This window comes from Tachysurus vachellii, chromosome 1 (genome assembly GCF_030014155.1).
Source record: "Tachysurus vachellii isolate PV-2020 chromosome 1, HZAU_Pvac_v1, whole genome shotgun sequence".
Lineage (NCBI taxonomy): Eukaryota > Metazoa > Chordata > Actinopteri > Siluriformes > Bagridae > Tachysurus > Tachysurus vachellii.
Window position 1 is genome coordinate 34,503,852 of NC_083460.1, and position 20,200 is coordinate 34,524,051.

Sequence of the window (20,200 nt, forward strand, 5' to 3'; positions counted from 1 at the left end):
TATGGAGAAAAAACCGCAGGACTATCAGAGAGCCACAGACGGCAAAAGCCATTACATCTTTTTTTTTTTTTTTTTTTTTTTTTACACAGTTTTACTTTTTGGTTTCACTGAGCATCTTAAAGTGGCTATAGATTGTCTTCATCTGCAGACTCAAATGTTCTTGTAGAATAGAGGATTTTCTGGACTGTTCCCTCAAAGTTAAAGCCCTTTTTGTAATCAAGAATCATCAACCTTGCAAAGTACACTTAAGGAGCCTGATTTATTTGTTCAACTAATGAATTTTTTTTTTTTTCTTGGATTTTAACTTTGCTTGGAAAATGTTCGTCACACTTGTTAGTTCCTTTGAATAAGCTCTATGTGCCTCTACAACAGTTTCATATCGTATTTGATCACTTTTCTACCATCAACACCAAAACAAAACCCAGACATATGAAATAGGGTGGTACCAGTTCATGAAAGAACAAAGCATCAGCCCCGACTCTGGCCAAAAAAACAAACCAAAATCAAAAGCTCAGACTTACGTAATGTTTTTTGCTTTCCGCACTCTCAGGATCATATTATGAAGCAGTGGAAATTAAACACAAAATGCAATACAGAAGGTCACCAAGTTCCATCAACCACAGATGTTCCAGGCTTTGACAAGATCCTCCAAAATTGATACAGCCCTGAATGGTGTTCTCTCTCCTACAGCAGCTCCCAGGATGTTATTTCCAACATGTCATGTTCTTGCTTAAGAACTTGAACTAGTAATATCAGTAAAGCAGAACACTGGCATGGGAAGCAGCGATTCTCTACTCTTTATTCTGCTCACAATGTAATTGGCAAAGGACACTCAGAACAGCCAAATCAGCAACAAGTTGGCCAATTGCACAATAACGCAAGGCTATTGTGCAACATGAAGCTGCAACTCGAACACAAGATTAGCAGTGACAGTTTCAAAGGAATAGATGTTCCAAAACAGTAAACTTCAAATCACAACATTAAGCTGAAACTGGAATAATTCTGAAGCCATCAGGTTTTCATAACCCTGAAACTTGGAACAAAATAATCTTTTATGAAAGCTTCAACTCTGAATGCCATACAGATTGGATTGCTGTGGTTGTACTACAGACATTTGGCAGTGAGGATTTTCTTCTATTAATTAGTTATACTTCACTGTACATTGATGTACAAGTCAGGTCCAGTAATCACACATTCTAGCAACTGCAAACAGTTGTTCTCTCAGCAGCCTCTTTCTTCTCCTCTCTTGAATTTAAAGCAAAAATTCAGCTTGTCTTATTACTGTGAAATCATGAAGACTTAAAGTGCTGGCACTAGGTACTTCTTGCATAAATGTTAAACTTTTCTCGGGGGGAAAAATAATCTGTTTACGTGGAACATCTGCTACGCAAGTCCGTGTGTAAGACTTTTGCTATGGAAACGATAACGCATTAGTATCGCAATTTAATATAATCCTGTAATTTCCATCACAGCCAGAACTACCATCAGAGCCGCTGTAATAGAAAAGTAATCATCGACATCTGACCAATCAGAAGTCAGCCATGCTGTGCTTTATTTCTAGGTAGTGTAGTGCTTTGTAACCCTGCCACATGATTTTACACAAATGAATCATTTTAGATGCAAGCCACGTTGACTGGAGAAGTTTATTCACCATTCTTCCAAGATGACTTGACTTGTTTAAATATCCAAAAGAGTGCAAAATATAGCTAACTCCAAGCCTGTACAAAGAAATGGGAAGGTTTTGTGAGAATGAGGATAGTCACACTTTTTTTTTCTTTTTTATCTGCTTGGCATGCTTGCTGGTTACCACTGCCTGCTAACAGCCTATTGGCAAGCTTCCCTTGCTGGCAGTTGTTTAAAAGTGCAAGCCCTGTGAAATCATTTAATTGGGGCTCTCGATCAAGAATCCCTTGGTCAATTCACTTCACGTCACTGGCCTTTTACAGAGTCTTGTGCTGAACACCATTACAGAATTAGATATTATAGACAGCAGGGCCTGTAAGATTTGAACAAACAGATGTACAGTTTAAAGGAATGGCTCCATCAAATTTTAATCAAAGAGCCAAAACATGGTCTCTGAAGGTTTTGACTTCAGCTGAGAATCTAATTTAGGTAAGTTAGAAAACACTTAAGGCCTGTGGTTAAGCATCACGTACACTAAAGCTGACTTACACATTTACATTTCTGGCATTTAGCAGACACCATTATCCAGAGTGACTTACACTTTTACTTCAATTTATACAACTGAGTAATTGAGGGTTAAGAGTAGGGTTGGGAACCGAGAACCGGTTTTTATTCAGAATCGGTTCTGTTTTTTAACAGGAACCGGAACCGCGCGGAATTTTTAAGTTTCGGTTCCAAACACGGTTCCGATGCGATGACGGGCAAAGCGCTGTGAGCGGTCACTTTAAATAGCCATGTCTTACCTCATGAATATTAATTGTTTTACAGTCACGCAACCAAATTAACGCAGCTTACCACAGAAATCAGTCACTCGTGCTGCTGTGCTGAGGTACACTTTGTGTTAAACATGTCTAAAAAAAAGTCTAAAGTTTGGATTCATTTCCAAAGCTACAACAATGAAGCAAATCTACCCCGTCTGAGAGGGTTTTCTCCACAGCTGGAGATACAATAAGCCAGGAAAGGTCTTGTCTTCTCCCAGAGAAAGCAGACGTTAATTTTTCTTCAGAAAAATTGCTGTTTTGCTAAGTTGTAATTCTGGATGTTAAATTTGATGTTGGATTTATTTAAATTTAAATTGATATGAATTGAAATGCTCTGTTTATATATAAAATTATATATAAATATTTAAAGAGTGATTAATAAACACAAATGGAATTGTTTAAGTATTGTGCATTATTTTTCACATTTCTTTTATTATGGATTCGGAATCAGAACCGGGAATCATAAGGCAGAACTGGAACCGGAATCGGAAAATTTCTTTTGATACCCAACCCTGGTTAAGAGCCTTGCTCAGGGGCCCAGCAGTGGCAGCTTGGTGGACCTGGGATTCGAACCCTTGACCCAGCATCTTAACCATTGGGCAAAAAAGCTTCAGTGTGCTGCCAAGTTTCAGTGAATATTATATAATAAAGGCGAGTTTCCTTTTTTTAACAAATGCACACTGGACCATCACATCCATATGTGGTTCTACCCTAAAGAAACCTGATGGTTCTACCCTGGTAGCATCACAGCTTGTCTTGACTGGAACTAAGAGGCATCAGCATGACAATGCTCCTGTGCAAAAAGCAAGATCCGTGAAGCTGGAGTAGAAGTCGTCGAGATTCCTGCACATAACTAATGCTCTTGTGGTGGTTTGATGGTCATGCTCCCTAGACTTAGGGAAAGCCTCTAAGGAAATGTGGAGGCTCTTACAGCAGCAAAGGTGGGACTGATCTGGAAAAAGCACAGTACCACAGTGTACCAAATGAAACTAATTTCATAAAGAGAGTTTAGAATAGTTTACTTAAAATATATACTACCTGCTAAAACCTTGCACCAGGGATATTGTCCATCCCTGAGAACAATTACATTGAATACTGCATACAAAAGACAACTTTTAACAAACTTTTTTTTCCATTTATTAATATATAACCTTTTTCCCAGTTGGATGGGGGCTAACCGAACAAGTACAAAATGAGCCCCAAACAGATGGTGTGTAACATTGAGGAAGAGCAGTCCATGAGTCCCAAAGGTGAGGTGATGGGCAAACTCCCATCCCTTTCGCCACACAGCATGGCTCCTCCATGGAGGAATGATCGATCAAGGTCCTGCAAATTGCTTTACAATATTAAAAGGTCTAACAAGAAGAAAAACAAAAACAAACAAACAAACAAAAAAAAAGTGTGCAGATTTGGTGAGAAAAAAAACAACAACTCTGTGACTATTTCTACCTGACTAGGAAAAAAGTTGGAGCATTGTAAATAAACCGACTGTCAGTACCTCATTCCTAATGTTCATGACTGCCTGAATACAAACACACCTACAGCAACTGTGCAAAAAAATCTTTGGTAACCAAATTAAGTGAGTATCAGAAAAACAAATGAACAACTCGATGACCGAGATGGATCAAACGAATACAATCTAATATACACGATGGCAGTCTGATAACGCTACACAAGACTGCATATTCAATAAATTAGACAGCGGGAATGAGTCGGAAAGTCAAAACCTAGATCCAGCAGTTCTGTTCACATAAGTAACAATTCAAAAAATAAAAGAAAGAAAAACAAAACAAACAAAAACAGTGTCATTACAGAAGAAAATAGGGATCGACAGAAATGCAGACATGGTTTATGGCCCTTAGTTGCAATAATTTAGTTATTTTGTCAGCTTTCCCAACAAACACTTGTGAGGCTTCCTGTAAACATTCACAAATAATACATTAAATTGTTCCTCTACACCACGTTTGCACATCTGAAGTCAGACCCTCATTAAAGTGAGCCTTCCTCTCGCACACATGCGCACAAACACACACACACACACACACACACACACACACAATGTGCACATCACTGAGGTACACAGAATACTTAGCGTCCTCACATGAGGTGCCATAAATACAATGCTGCTCTTTTTTGGGTTTGTGAAAGAAAAACACACTTTGATCTTTCAACGCTTGAGGGTCCATTTTATAACCAATTTCTGGCACTGATAATGTCTTTGTTCTTGTGTTTTTTGTATAGTTTATAAAAGGAGATATTTGAAAATATATCCACAGAAGTCTTTTGTTTTTATGAAAAAATAAATTAGGTAGCTGAAAACACCATAAAGAGGAAGACAGGCAGGTAGAGGTCCTTGCTTGCAGGGCCTATGCTGTCCTCATTGAGCCATTGTTTGAACTAGAGATCCTTCGGAAGCCATGGTCATTCTTCTCCAGCCACAGCTCAGCCAGCTGCTGTGTTGAACCATGCGATGAAGCTTTGGAGCCCAGGCACATCTTGTACTGTTTGGGATCTAAGTTGGGGTCACATATGACAGGGTGATGTACATGCACTATGCCAGTGTCTGTGCTCCTGAACAGTTTAATCCCTGACTGGACAAATTTGTTAAAGAGGTCCACATCTTCCATTCCCCACCCTTGGATAGAGACGTCAAAGCCACCCGCTTTAACCAGGTCTCCTTTGTACACACAGACAATGCCGAAGCCAAAGTGCCTCCACAAACCTGTTTTGGATGTGAACACATAGTGGTTGTTGCTTGGTACTTTTCCCGCGTAGACAACCTTTGGGTCGTACTGGCTAAAGATGATCGGAAAGTAGGTTTGTTCCCCTAATACCGTGTTTGCACGACAGCGCTTGAGGAAATCGGCTGTAAACAATAAGTCCACGTCACAGTAGAAAAGCAAGGAGTCGTTGCTGAAATGGGCGGAGCCGACCTCCAGGGCCAGGGCGCGGGAGAAGGGGCCGGAGACGGGCTCGATCTCCATGTCTGCTTTGGGATATTTCAAACGATACTCTCGCATCAACTCGATCTGCTTCATGCGCTCAGTGTTGTTGTCTGTGCTAAAGAGGAGAATCAGCAGCCTGACATTCTGGTTTGGAATAAGGCAGATCTTCTCAAAGTTTGCCATAAAGCGTACAAATATCTCATAACGTCCCGCCAGCGGCACAAGAATGTTGACTTTCTTCTCTTTGGGTTCTTGCTGGTCTGCGCTTGAGCCGCTAAGCTTGAAAGGCACAAACTTCTTAAGGGAGCTGGAGAGGAAGGACAGCGAGTCTGATCCCTGGTTGATCCGTGCAGCCAGTGCTTGAGCATCCATCTCGTCCTCTTCCAAGAAGTGGATCTTACTGAAGGTTTGCTGAAGATAAGCGTGTCTCCTGACAGGTACCGTCATGGTCTTCCCTTTGTGCTTTTTGTAAAGTAGCAACAGGTCAAGCACGTATTCGGCTCCATACATTGGATTAACCCTCCGGTAGCCATACTGAATCTCTTTGAAGTCGATGACTCTCCCTCGCGTCTTTGCATTGGCATTGATCATTTCCATAACCTGCATTATGATGTCGTCCAGTGCTATTTTCTGGGATGAGTCCATGCCACGACGTGGGGGCTGCCCATCCAAGGCAGAAAAAATGTACTTCCCGGTGAGGAACTCCCACTCAAGCACTTCCTCCCTCTGGTGTGGGTGAAAACGCATGAATGAGGGAGGCATGCCGAGTTGCAAGTCCTCTTTATGCACCTCCATGTTGCCATATCTGCTCATCTGCACGATTTCTCGGTGGAGCTGAATGGTTCGGTGGCGCAGTTCTGCGATTTTGCGGCTCAGCATGTAGCTGTGCAGCCGGTATTGATAAGGCGGGTTCTTGTTGGGATGGAGTGTTATGGCTCTGTGGATCTTACTGTTGTGCAGGTCCCGGATGTAGCCCTTCTTGTTCGGCTCATAGTTCTCATAAAACAGCTGCTGCATCTGAAAAAGAATATCACAGATAAGTTCAACAGACTTTTCCTGTTATTTCCTATATTCATTTATCTATTGATATCTTTATCTGTAAAACAATGGAAGCAAAAACCAATGTAAATTGAAGATGACAACTGGAGAACTGTTAACAATGACAAAACTGAATAAGAATAAATGGCATCAGAAAAATGCATCATCTCCATTGTTGTGAAAAACAGACTTTTGTTGAAATGTGACAAAAGGCATCACAGAGGGAGAAAAAAAAAAAAAAATCAATGCAATGCTAAGCTCATTAGTCATATTCCACCAATTACTGCTGAACTACATGGACATCCATGGGCAGATTGAGGATTAAACAAAAGCCTTGGAAGTCATCAGTCTCAAACTGACAATTCACCATCCTAATTAAAGCGCTCAGTGTGAAATCTTGGCCTTCAAAGGCCCTTGAGCTTTATATAGCACAAGAAAAGGACTACAGCTTCTTTCCCCATGGACTGAACCATTTTCTTGAAGAAAGTTACAGCACAATCTGTAAAAGAACGTGAAAATTGGACTCCAGCAGTGCTCCCAAATCCACTGTCTACTCACAAAGCTAGAGAGGGATAAAGTTTTAAGCTATTTGGTGCCAGTACCCTAGGTCAAGGGCCACCTGCTGGGTCTCTGAGTGGAAGCAAATAGTAATCTGGCCCGTCCTACGGTCTGCTCAGTTAACAGAGGCCGACGGCTCCAATTAGCCGACCTCTGCTTGCTTCCTCGATTACTCGAACATAGTTCATTAGAACAACTTCTCATGGACTGTGACCTGGTCACTTTGTGCTAAAGAATGTTGAGTAGCAGGTGAGGAAACACAAACCAATCTCATTTATGTATGTGCGTTACTCAAAATATACAGCCAGATGTGCAGGTAATAGTCAACCAGGTGGCTGCTAAGACATCTGAGGTGGCAGAAAACTAGATTCAATACAGCACTTATAGAAAGCTAAAAAAGATAGTTGGCGCCATAAGACTACACAAATTAACACAAAATACCCTGCCAAAAAGATCAAGACAGACAACACGAGTAAGCTAATAAAACATTGTGATTACTAAAAAGCAACATGGGTTTTCCTCTGATAGAAGCACATGGTTGTAAAATGCTGGCTAGGCATCAACACCAGTGGCTGAGTGAAGAAAACAGCAGCTCTTTCAGAGTTTGTTATTCTTGATGTTCAGCCAGAATTGGATCCATAACCACAAGGAATTCAGACACAAATCAATTAACATCATCAAGAAGGAGTCAAGGAGTATAAATATGCCTTTCAGTACTGAACCTGGAGAAACAGCGCTATATGCGACATCCATGGTTGTTTCATGCTAACTAGGATACTTCTTATATCAGTGTCAAAAGTTGAAAAAGAAAAAAAAAAACAAGAACTTGTACAAGTATTCAGTCTATAATGGTTTCAGTACATCCCGATAGAGAACATGTACGTGCTCTGACATTATAGCAGCTTCCCAGCACGTGTGCGCGGATTTTCCCTTAAAAAACGAATTCTTAAAACTTTAATCTGAGCATTTGTCTATGCACCCAGGGGTACTCGTAATGTTTTTCCTTGCTTAAATTTGCCTGTATCCTTTCTGATACTTTGAGACTTTTTTAATACCTTCGAATCCTATGGTCAACATAAGTATTTTTTATGAAAATATTTAAACTGTCACCTTTAGACAGCAGATATACTCCTGCAATGAAGAACACTGCTGTAATGAAAGGCTGTAAAGTTGCTTATGATTAAAAGACAGAACGAATTCACAGGCGCTGCAATAACATCGGCCTCAAAAGTCACTGTGCCTAACAAAATAATTTATTGCTAGCCAAAAAGCATTTTCATCCCTACAGATGAAGAAGCGAAAGTCGCTAGAGGAAAAAAGGACGGCGTTAGGATTTTACGCTGCATTAGAAAGAGGCTTTCGGTTTATTGATGCGGAGTCCAAAGAAAGATGCCAAAGTATTAGTGACATTTACAAAAATAAAAGTAACCTTTAATCTAAACATGAAGTAATTTACTGGGTATACCGATACACTTAGATACAACAACCTGATGAAGCAGCTTATAATAAAAGATCGTTTCGTTCCTCGGTTTACTTCAGGCTTTGGCAGCAGGAGGCAATTCGATAAGCTGCCATCTTTTAAGACATGTTTTCTGAACAGAACGTTTTAGAATAAATCGATATCATCTTAAATTCTTTTTGCCGGTGTGCTTTGGCCTGAAAGTGGTCTAATCCAAACACTGGAAATGACTGAAGTACTGCAAATGAAATTCAAATAAGAGGTCTGGGTTCAGTCAGGGAGGAAGCAGCTCAGGTTCTGTTCTCATATAAAACAACAAACAAGCAGACTATAAATAACGTTTGCTAGTTGAATGGGGAAATGGGGTAAAATGAGGAAGCACATGAAAGGAAAATCATTTGCACTAGTTACAGGAGATTTGCAGAAGCATTGCATTTTCTTCCAAATTCATCTAGGTAAACATTAGACCTTATTAATTAACCATACACCAATACAGCCAAGAACAGCAACCTTTACTTCTTTTAAACTACACACGCAGTTCCTTACATTCCTCCATACACAAACTCTGAGTACTCTAAAAATATGGGAAACGCTTTTCTGATAGGCTCGCTGTAAATTTTTATAGGAACACCTGTACCCCTGCCTATCCATAGAATAATCCAATCAGCCGTTCATACCACAGCAGTGCAATGTGTAAAAACGAGCAGATACAAGCTAAAAGCTTAAGGTATTATTCACAAATATGATCAGAATGAAGAAAAATAAGTCACACCATGAGCATGGTTGGTGGTACCAAATGGGCTTGTTTTGAGTATTTTAGAAACAGCTCTGCTTCTGGGATTTTCACCGAGAACAGTCTCTAGTGTTTCCTCAGAATGTGTGAAAAAAAAAAAACATCCAGCGAGCAGCAATTCTGCAGTCGGAACAAGCTGTGTTGAGGAAATATTTAGAGAAAAATGGCCAGACAGATTCAAGATGACAGGAAGTCTGCAGTAATTCAAGTAGTCACAATTGTAGTGAACAGAAAAACAATATAAATGCAGACGTGTACAACACGGGAACAGGAAATCCGAGGTTACAAACTCACCAAACCTAGACTGGAAAAAGCTCAGGTCTGGTTTGTCCAAATGTTCAGAAAGCCTGATGTGTTACTGATGGGAGCAGAACCTGACGTGGTCTTTTACTGTCGCAGATCCACCTGAACGTTCCTTTGTTCGCCGATGCTTTTCTGCTCAACACAGTAGTAGAGGGGATGTTTGGGTTACCTAATTTTCCTGAGTACTGGGAAACATTTTACTATTCAGAAGGCTGCTGAGGTACTGTTACAATGCCACATACAGTAACTATTAGCAGTAGAAGTTGTACACATCATGTACAAATAGACAACACACTTACAACCCTGTGACTTCCTCAATGAGTGGCACAAACATGAAACAGATTTTAGGGGAAATTACTTAAATGTGTTAACGAAAATTACACAACATGCAACTGTGCCTCATTCAATTAGAAATATAGTCTCAAAGTAGCAGTTGTTCCTGCTGTGATGCTGCAATCATCCAACTTTTACAAGTCACTGTCTACAGATTTAGTCAAGACAATCATCCTAGTCATCAGCGTTCGTGTTCAACAAGACACCAGAACAAGTTCCTTTGCTCCACTTCTCCCTCCTTTGCTGGAAAATACCAACTTCAAAAGAACCCATAAAAAAAAAATTTATACTTGAAAAAGGTTCTTGTTGAAAAACCCCATCATTAGGCACATTCTCTTTTCCCCAAATTATGTTCATGTTTAGGCTATAATTCTCTGTCAGGCTCGCTGCACGCTGCCTTTTAGATGTACGTGTTAAACCTTGTGTATGTTATTTCAGGGCTTAGGCAAGGCTGTAATAAATCAGAGCTCAGTGACGGACACGGCTACGTCGAGGTCGATCCTTCAGGGGTGCTCCGGTGTTGTGCCTCAGCCTGAAGGTAAAGCACTGAAGTGAAAAACCACAATTTATCTGTTACAGAAAAACACATCACTGCCATTCGGGCAAACTAATTGAAAAACGTTTGTTTAATGGGCTCCACTGTTGCATAATGAGTGCTATTTAGAGGACACCCCTTGTGCTTGTTTAAAATTAGTGATTTCTGTCAAGATGCTGACCTTAAACAATATGGGACAGTAAACACTCGACAGCTTCAGGCTACGTATAAAAGCAGAACTCTAAAGAGTCACAGAGGGAGGCCCACAGCACAAAATTGCACTTTTGCTTGTAAGAAAGATGATAAAATTGCACAATTATTGTATGCAACCAAGTTTTCCAAACAGCAACATCTGAGCAACAACAGACTGGAAATTAGGAGCTGTACCAAATGTTACACCAGAATATAAACTCGCACTTAAGACAGTGTTGTTGAAAGCTTGATACAGATCAGAAGTGTTGATTGTTACTATAGAAACATTAATACATCACCTATGCTGTTGTTGACAATGGATACAAGAGGGAAGTATATTTGTTTTTATGGAACATTTTAAGGAAGGAGTGTTCCATGATGTGAACCTGGCTTCAGGACAAAAGTTTTAGAAACTTCTGCACACTGGTCACATGACCTTTTTTTTTTGTTGTTGATCAAATATGGTGGTATAAGAGGAGGACAACAATCTAGGTTACTGGAAAATCTTCCACTTCAGCATGGTGACAGTAACAGTGCTGTGCACCAGGCCACAAAAGTCACAGCATGCCCAGGTATGATGTTTTCGTTCTTTTGCCATGCCGACTGATAGCAGATTGATAACAGACATGATGTTTTCATAGTTCTGCTATCACAACTGATAACTTCTTAATAATATTAGGAATTTCTCTGCCAATGCTTTGTCACAGTGATAGCACAACACCCCGGGTCAGGCTTAAGGCAAGATAAAACAGGCTGTGAGAAATGAAGAAAAAAAAAAAAAATATATATATATATATATATAAAAAAATATAAAATATATAAAATAAACTGGACACAATGCCATTTGTTGAAGTCTGGAATTATCATTAATTTATTCACACAGGCACAATAACAAAAACATTATTTATTGGAAAAACTATTTTATAGTGCTAAATTACAGGGTTAAGGCTTTTCCAATTAGCTGTGGGGATGCGTGTTCGTTCGGCGACAAGAACAGTAGTGAATTCAGGCTCATGTTGTTGTTCATTGGGGTTAGGTCAAGGCACTGTGCAGGACACGCAAGTTCTTCTACTCCAACCACAGCAAACCATGTCTTTGTAAACATTGCTTTATGAAAGGAGAATTGTCATGCTGGAACAGGTTTGAGCCTCTTAGCTCCTGTGAAGGGAAATATTAATGCTACACCATACAAAGACATACACAATTGTGTGCACGTCAACCTATGTGGCAACCGGTTTGGGAACAAGCACATATGGGTGTGATGGTCACATGTTTGCATATTTTTGGTCACCAGATATAGAAATAAGATCCTTGGTCCAAATACATAAAATTTAACCATATCCAGAGCTAGGAGAGTGAACACTAGTACGTGTTTTTAAAATTCTAGGTTTAAATGTGTGGTGACAATTTTTACATGACCTGCACATTATAAACTTTTAATGCACAATGACGGATGATTGGAGCAAACAGCTTTGACATTTTATGCAACAAAAGACACAGCTGATCAGAGCCGTGAAGTTAATCTCTCAAAGCTGTACCGTTGGGTCTTTCCAGTGTGCTGTTAGTCATGTCATGGTTTGTATGGCTATGCACTTCTGTGTGCATGTTTAGTATAGTAAATGGAAGATGTTGGAAAGTGCACATATCAAAAGGGATTATTCTACAGAGGCATCATTTTATATGCGCCGTTATGTCTGTTTTTGGGAATCCCACCAAGCAGTTCCCAAGCTTCACGTTCATCCCAAAAAAAAGAAAAGAGGTTAGTTTCTTATTTTTCAGCTTAAGGTCAGCCAAAATCTGCTAAACGACGACTCTATGGCTGGATCCTTTGTTTTTGGACAACTTTCATCATTCACTGTAATCAAACCTTAGGGAGAGAGATGGGCTTTTAATGAAAAACCAATGATTTAGCTGTCACCACCTGTACAACGGATCATTACAGAGAATAAGAAGTCCTCAGGGTCTCTCTTTAAAGAAAAGACTGCCTCAGATGGAAGGCAAGGCCATAGAAAATTGATGGCTTTGACTCTCACCTGATTATTTAAGGTCCATACACTAGGGATGAAGAATACATCAGTGCACATAGATTCTGAGTGCGGTAGACAGCAAGCAGCTCCTTAATTGAAAAAGCCAAATGTGTTCTGGAGAGGGGAAGATGTGCAGTATAGTACAGATGGGTGAGTGATGATGAAATGAAGAGCCATGCACTAACAGTGGTGAGAGGTTAGGTGCAGTTGAAGCAGTTGGGTTAGTCAGTGTTATTTACAATAGCAGTACTTAGTGTTATGAGTAGTAGTACATGACCCAAAACTGAACAACTTGCAGGCAGAGGTGTCTCAAGTGATTAAAGATTTGGGTTGTTCATCGTAGGATCGGGGTTTAAGCCCCAGCACTGCCAAGCTGCCACTGTTGGGCCTGTAACCCTTTCTGTTCCACTGTATCATGACTGCCCCGGCACCGTAACCCCAACCTTCAATGTTGTATATGCAAAGAAAAAATTTCACTGTGCTGTAATGTATACGTGACATAATAAAGGCTTCTAATTCATCTATTAAACGCTCTTCAATACACTAGTTTCAATAAAACATTTCTGGGAAATTTCAAAAAGTGTCCCTGATAAAGTGCATAAAGTTGAGCGCACACTGAGAAAACTTTGAACTATATTGACTGATTGAAGCTTCATATTGGCTACATCTAGCTAACCATAGTGAATTTGTAAAATGACTAAACTTTGATTTAGCTTAATGTTATGTTAGCTATGACTTTTTTGTAATTTGTTAGATGACAAGTGTTTCCTAAGTGTTCCCCTTACCTGCCCGATGAGGACCTGACACAGGCTGTAGACAGGAATAACCACATTGTCATGATGGATGTGGAATTAGTATTTTGCCCACTCTATATTAACACTTAAATGAAAGCATTGGATTGAACCTGGCCACCCTATTATGAAAGGTCTCGCTGACGAGACATTTCTAAATGTGTAATGAACCGTTAACGGAAAGGCTCTGCAGAAGTCAACAAAATTTGGTTTAATATGGAGGGAAAAAAAAAAAAGGCATGACAGTAGTATAATTGAATGCTTCATATTTAATGTGCAAAAAAAAAACAGGCTCTCTATTTTGATGGAGTGCTTGTTACTCAAGACCTCATCCGAAACCCACACAAATGATGCTGATGTGATAAGTGGAGTGATGAGTGGCACCAGCAGGATAGGGTTTCATTTCTGAATACAGCGGCAGCACTTAGACAAGGTGTACATTCTCATTCCCAGCTGAATTTTTAATAGAATATGCTGCACTGTGGCAGTAGGCGGGGGCAAAAAACTAACACAAAGAACGTCAAAGAAAAGTATGGCAGCAGAGATGTAACAGAATAATCTACCCATTGTTTTGTGCATCGCAATTTGAGGGAAATGGATCATCTGCACCTGTTATGCCCTCTAACAAAAGGGTTAGAGGGCATATATTCATAGGATCAAGTACACCTGATATCAGTACATTAATTGATATACCAGGCGTGTCCTGAGTCAACAAGGGTGTGTATGGACAAGGGAAAATGACCAGACATGGAAGGCATTCACACAAAACAACATCATATCAAATCAGGGAAGTAATCTGTCCTACTTCACAGTGACCAGTGAGGATTTGGTCTAAATAAACCAGCAACACACTGATAAGCCCCAGAGTGCAGCTGCAGAAACACTACCCTCTTGTAGGGTTACACAGTGCTGAAACTCTATCAGCTTCAGGACTCTGGTCTCAAGGGTATGCCACATGTACGAGGCCCATTTTGCCCATTTAGTGTTGACTGACAGAAGATACTGACGTACTTACATTTGAGCCGTGTCAAAGAAAGAAAAAAAAAACAAATAGACAGTGCAATCAGCCAATCACTAAAGGAAAACAAATCAATTCAAAGTCTTTAACTTGTCCCATAGACCCTATCTGGTATCCAGTCTGAAGTAAACAGATTGAGAATGCTTCTTGGTGTAGATAAGTAGAGATTCCTGGCACCATTTATGAGTTTTGGCATTCACACGAATGGATGACGCAAGCCACCGCTGTCCACTTGGTCAGTAAGGCTGGCTCCCGAGGGCAGGACGGTGTGATAACTCCGTACGACACAGACAGTTTTGCGAGATAGCGCAGCTAAAACACACAATCCAATACAAATAAGCTTGCTATCTAAATCCCCTCTCTTGTAAAGGGAAAGTTTCTGATTCTGTGCTTTAGCGTGTACTAAAGTGAACAGACACCACTGACAAACACTGCCAATGTCTTATTCATGCAACAATAGCTGTATTTTAGTGTTGAATTCTAGAATTAGGTCAAATAAGGTCACTCGCTTTATACAAGCCATCAGAGAAAGCATATTTGCACTGAACAGATTGGCAGCAGCTTATCATTTCTTAGTCAGGACATTACAGAGGAAGAACACAGGTACACAGATCCTCTCAGTCCAAGAAAATCTTTGGAACAAAGAAAACACTGTCAATAGCCCCATGGGCTTTGGCCAGCACTGCTTAGGTCTTTGGGAAACGAAGATAAAAAGCCCTTCAACAGAACCGCTGAAGTCTTTAGAAAAAGGGCTGGCTTGGTGGGATGGTGCTGAAAGCTTTCTCCCTACAAGCTTAGGGTTAGATTACTAACCCTGGCAAGCCTGCTTACTGCAGGGATTCCAGATCAAGGGGCTGAACAGGAAGTTGAGAGAACAGGAGCTACCATGGTGGGCCGATGCCGATCAGCAGCTTCCAGTCTGCTCCAAAAGAGGAGGAAACCTTAGGTCAGTCATCCCTAACACTATTGTGACCATTGTCTAACAGACACTAATAGCCTCGTTGACATCTGATTGAAATGAGCTTTTCAAATTTTCACAATATCTTTAAGTTGTTATGTTTAAATGGGTCGAGAAGTAAACGGTGAACTTGATACTTACCAGGATTCGAGTGAGTCGAGCACGACCTGGTTATCAGAGCATGGAATAAAACAAAAGCACCTGCACTGAAAAGGTGCTATGGAGCTCTGTGTTCAAAAAAGAGACAGTAAGCAAAAACAGTTAGCAGCTGGTTTGGATTTTCCAAAGAACCAGCAGTAAATAAAAATCCCAAACCGCACTATTATTGAATTACATTGTTTGAGAATCAAGCATGGTCAGAGTCACTTCTTACTAGGAATGCGAAAGGGGATGACAGACATTTACAGACTTCAGGTTATGTAAACCTGTACAACTGTATTTAACACTGTGTGATGTTCCATTCCAAATGATGAAAATCAACCAGAACTTTTAGACTAAAAGCGAGCAACATAATAGAGGCAGGAAGTGATTTTAAGTCATTTCACAGCAATGTGCTGTTAAAAACAAACAAAACCACTAAATTGTGTAACCAACTTGTGATTAGCTTTCTTCTGCCATTCAGAGGTCATAATAAAAAAAAAAACTAATTATCTGCAGCCCAGTCCTTTGTCTGAGAGGGCCATGATGCCTTTCAGATGGAGATGAAGGACAGTCATCTGAAAGGATGAAAGCCAACCAAGGCAGAAATGCATTAGACACAATCATGGACTGAAAAAAGAAGAAAAAAAAAAACCCTGCAGGTATAAATAATAGCTATATATACTTTGAGATAGAGACAGAAATAAAAGAGCTAGTCAGGCATGTGCCTTGCCCAAACCACCAATCATGGAAAATGTACGAACAGCCTAGGCAAATCTGACGCCGGGTCTCGTCTTTCCCTTTTAACTCTCGCGGAATTATACGTCCTTCATCCAGACACGTCTAACCGAGTGCTTTTGAAAGGACGTCAAAGAGGTTTGATTGTCATCAGTCTATTATTTACAGGTTAATTGCTGGTGACTGCTGCGAGTGCACACAAAATACCTGTTAATGTAGAATATTTGATATTAACCAGAGAAAGCCTAAAATTCGCATCACATTACATTCTTTTGGTTTGATCGTCAGTCCGAACCTGTTCAGTTTTAGACTGTATACCTTGTGTGTAATGTCCCTTAGCAATGAAAACAACACTTTGATGGAATTACATGAAAATTTTACCACAGAGATCCTGCTTTATGTAAAAAGATTTGTTTTAGGGATACATTTCCTTTTTATATTGATTATTTTTTTGTTCTAATATAAGCTTTCATATTTAGCGTCTTAATTTCCTTTTCTCTCGTGAGTGATATCTACAAATGCTCTTTTTGCTGAGAGCTGCCGCACTAAATTACACTGTCTTGTATACGATCGCACTAAAGCACCTTAACCTTACCTTTTCAGACAAGTCAACTAAAAAAAAATTAAGTAAAACATGTTGTGGTGCTAGACTCAACTTAACCATTTAAACTAGCGTTTTTGGAAAGTGCCCTACTTTATATAAACTTTTTTCCCTTCAAAATGACATGCACCACCTAAAATCTTAGAATTTTTAGAGTTTTAGAATTTCTTTTACTGATAAACTATCCAGATCCTTTCTAATATGAAATATTGTAGTGAGCTACAAGACTATAGCAGGAAACTGCTCTTTTATCATGCCGCGATTTCCCATTTGGTATTTTAATTCCAGGGATTAATCAGGTTCTCATCACATCTGTCCAGCTGTACTGCTCTCCTGCCATCCTGCTGTTCAAACAAACAGCGAGCATGGAGTGAGATTTAAATACCAGTGCTAATATCTACATGAAATCCCTCTGATGGAAACCTGCTGTGACAAGCCAAAAGATAAGATAGTACTGAGGGAGAACTGCTTTATCAATTCTGACAGAAGTCTATCCCACAATCCTCCTCTTTCCCACTTTAAAGATATTCAGCCACAGTGGTGAGAAGAGAGAGGAAGAGAAAACACCACATCGGTCTAATACCACAAATCCTATAACATTGTCGTCCCTAATGAATGTTTACGCCACTTCGGCAAACATTGAAGAGTTCGCATCGACAACGAATCAAAAGGGAGCACGAAGAAACATCCACAAGCGTCTGCAACAACAGCTGGGGGGGGGTTGGTTGGAAAATGGGGAAATGGATGGGTGGTGTTGAAAAAAGTACCAGTGAGAGTTTATATAGGAATAATATAATTTAAAGAAAGATGGAGACAAAGATAGAGAGGAGAATGGTGTTTTAAAAAGGCCTGATTATATGTAATCAGTCTGCATGTGTCTCTACCCTAAACAACTCCTACCACTCAGTCTGCTTTATATATTTAAAAAAAAAAAAAAAAAAAAAAAAAAAAAAAAAGTGCTTTTAGAGACCTAGCACATACCAAAGTTGGAGCGCCACAAACGGATGTTTAAACAGTATGGGACAGGTCCAGGACAGATTACAGCTGTTGCTTTCCACACAAACCCAAGCATGGACCAGCGATGAGGGCTGAACCACTTTCTTTAGTCAGAAGAAACATCCAAGATGAAGCGGTTGTAAAATCACTCTGAGAGAACCACCTTACAAGGCAATTGGTTCCTTTCTGTATATGAACCTTGTTTAATCTTTAAGCCGTCGAAATAGCGTGTTCATTTACTCATACTTGTAAAAAATGGCCCGATTCTATGTGCCTGTGTGATGTGAGACTAATGTAGGTTGAAAATGAATAAAAATAATAATAGATCCATGTTGTTCTTGACGATCATCCACCATTGGTTAGTGACAAAGATGCATTACAACAAAGTGACGACAAAAACAGAGCTCTTCTGAAATGAAACAAAAGCTGCTCTTCTCCAGTGCAAACCTAAGGGCTGGCTAATGGAACCTTTTTAAACCAATTAGAAATTTAATGAAAAAAGAACGAGTCTAGTAGCATTGTGTAATTTTAATGGCCATTATCTAAAGTAGGGGGGAAAAAATCATTCCAAGTCGAACCTGATTGAACGGCAAGTACGTCAACGGAATTCTGTAGCGGTATTGAACTCGATAAGCACCAAAATAACAAACGTAAAGCTTGAAAATGTAAAAAAAAAAAAAATTAAATTAAAACTCACACCCCAGATTGTAGAATACGGTGCAAGTTGGAAAAAAAGCACACCAAAACCAGTAGGAGAATAACAAAGGTAGCGGATAGACGAGGCGGCAGGAAAACGAGGCTGCTGCAGGTGGTTACATGACAAATGTTCATCCTAACTACACTGTAAATCTGTCAAAATGAAACCATGTGTGTTCACATGACAGATGTTGACTGGCGAAAGTTATACAGTTACAAACTCTTCTAACCTTGTTTTAGGGCTGAGATATAAATAAATAAATAAATACTGTTTAAAAGATGAGCAGTTTGTGGGGTTCCAAATGTTTAAAACAGAGATGCATCATGCTGACAGGACAGCGGAAGACTTCACAGCTGTCTCTGCACCCACAAGAAGCAGAGAGGAGGGAAAACATGGAGCAGAACAAGCTGTTACGGTCCAGGTGTCTTCACCTTCGGTCAGAAACGACAAGCTTGATTATGATCACACGTTCATTCTTAATCTGAAAAATCCGAGGACAAATCTTCCGGTAGTCGCCGACACGGATACTGAAACATGTAACCACTATAATAATGAGAACTCATGGGGGTCATGGACCAGACCTGATAAGCAATTAACTCAGTGTTGAGTTTTGTGTTTTATGCAGGTTTCAGCGCTCCCATAAAGTGAACTGTTCTTTCTCACATACAGCAGCTTAACTTTACATTCATTTACATCCCTGGTATTAATGTCACAGAAAGCACAGGTAAAGAAAGAAAAAACTAACAAAAACAAACAAACAAAAAAAAGATTAGAAAATGTCATGCTGCCCAGAGACAGCTGGCAGGGGGATAGTAAGATAAAGATGGCCAAATAACAGAAAAAGATGGGCTTGTCTTCTTGAGTAAATGAGGAGTGGGAATGGGGGAACATCACGATAGATGTTAGGAGTCATCGTGATGAGCAAGTGTCAAGGGGACAGATTACCCTGCCCAGGTTTTACACGCTTTACGCTCTACACTCGACAGACACTTGGCTGTGAACCCATTCTTTCTCAGCCACGGATGAAACATATGGCCTATAATTCCTAGACTGTTGAAAGACGCCGCTGCAGCTGCCCCACAGAAGCCATTACCGCCCCTGGACCAGCTTAGGACCTGAGCAGCATCGTTCGATAGACAGTAACAATTTATTGTCACAGTTCCGTACCTTTCAAATTGCTTGCCTGCTTTCATGCCCACAGCTGGAATTCCAAACCAAGCTTTGATCCACATGGTGCACAGGCAAACTAACTAATTGTGTTTACCAAGCTTCAGCAAAGCCAGCGTCAAACAGGGAAGCACAATGGGCGTCATGCTGGTCCTGATGAAGGAAGTGGAATGGGCACAGTGTGTGGCAGGATAATCTGCTTTTTCGCTGCCTGCCCTCATTTCATCACATTAATAGGTTAATTGCAAATGCAATTCATGTGAACAAAAGGCTTGAGGAATTGCAGGTGTAGGATTTGCACGGTTTAGAGGAGAGGGTGGGAAGGAAAAGAGAGAGAAAAAAAATGGAAGTCGGGTTTGAAATCTGTAGCCAGCTCCGTATTATCAGCCACCACAATATAAAAGCTCCATCCCAACCCTTTCCTGTTCCAATCTTTTTCCAAACCATTACTTTAAACCATTCAGAAAAA

General features: G+C 40.1%; 1 protein-coding gene across 1 annotated transcript in view; it reads right to left on the reverse strand.

The window, feature by feature from the left end:
• Nucleotides 1-3,557: 3,557 nt before the first annotated feature.
• chsy1 (chondroitin sulfate synthase 1) overlaps nucleotides 3,558-20,200 on the reverse strand; it is a 48,934-nt gene continuing 32,291 nt past the window's right edge. The window contains exon 3 of the mRNA XM_060884280.1: nucleotides 3,558-6,406. Within this exon, the coding sequence (XP_060740263.1) occupies nucleotides 4,811-6,406 (1,596 nt within the window). The 3' untranslated portion in view covers nucleotides 3,558-4,810. The remainder of the gene's footprint in view (nucleotides 6,407-20,200) is intronic.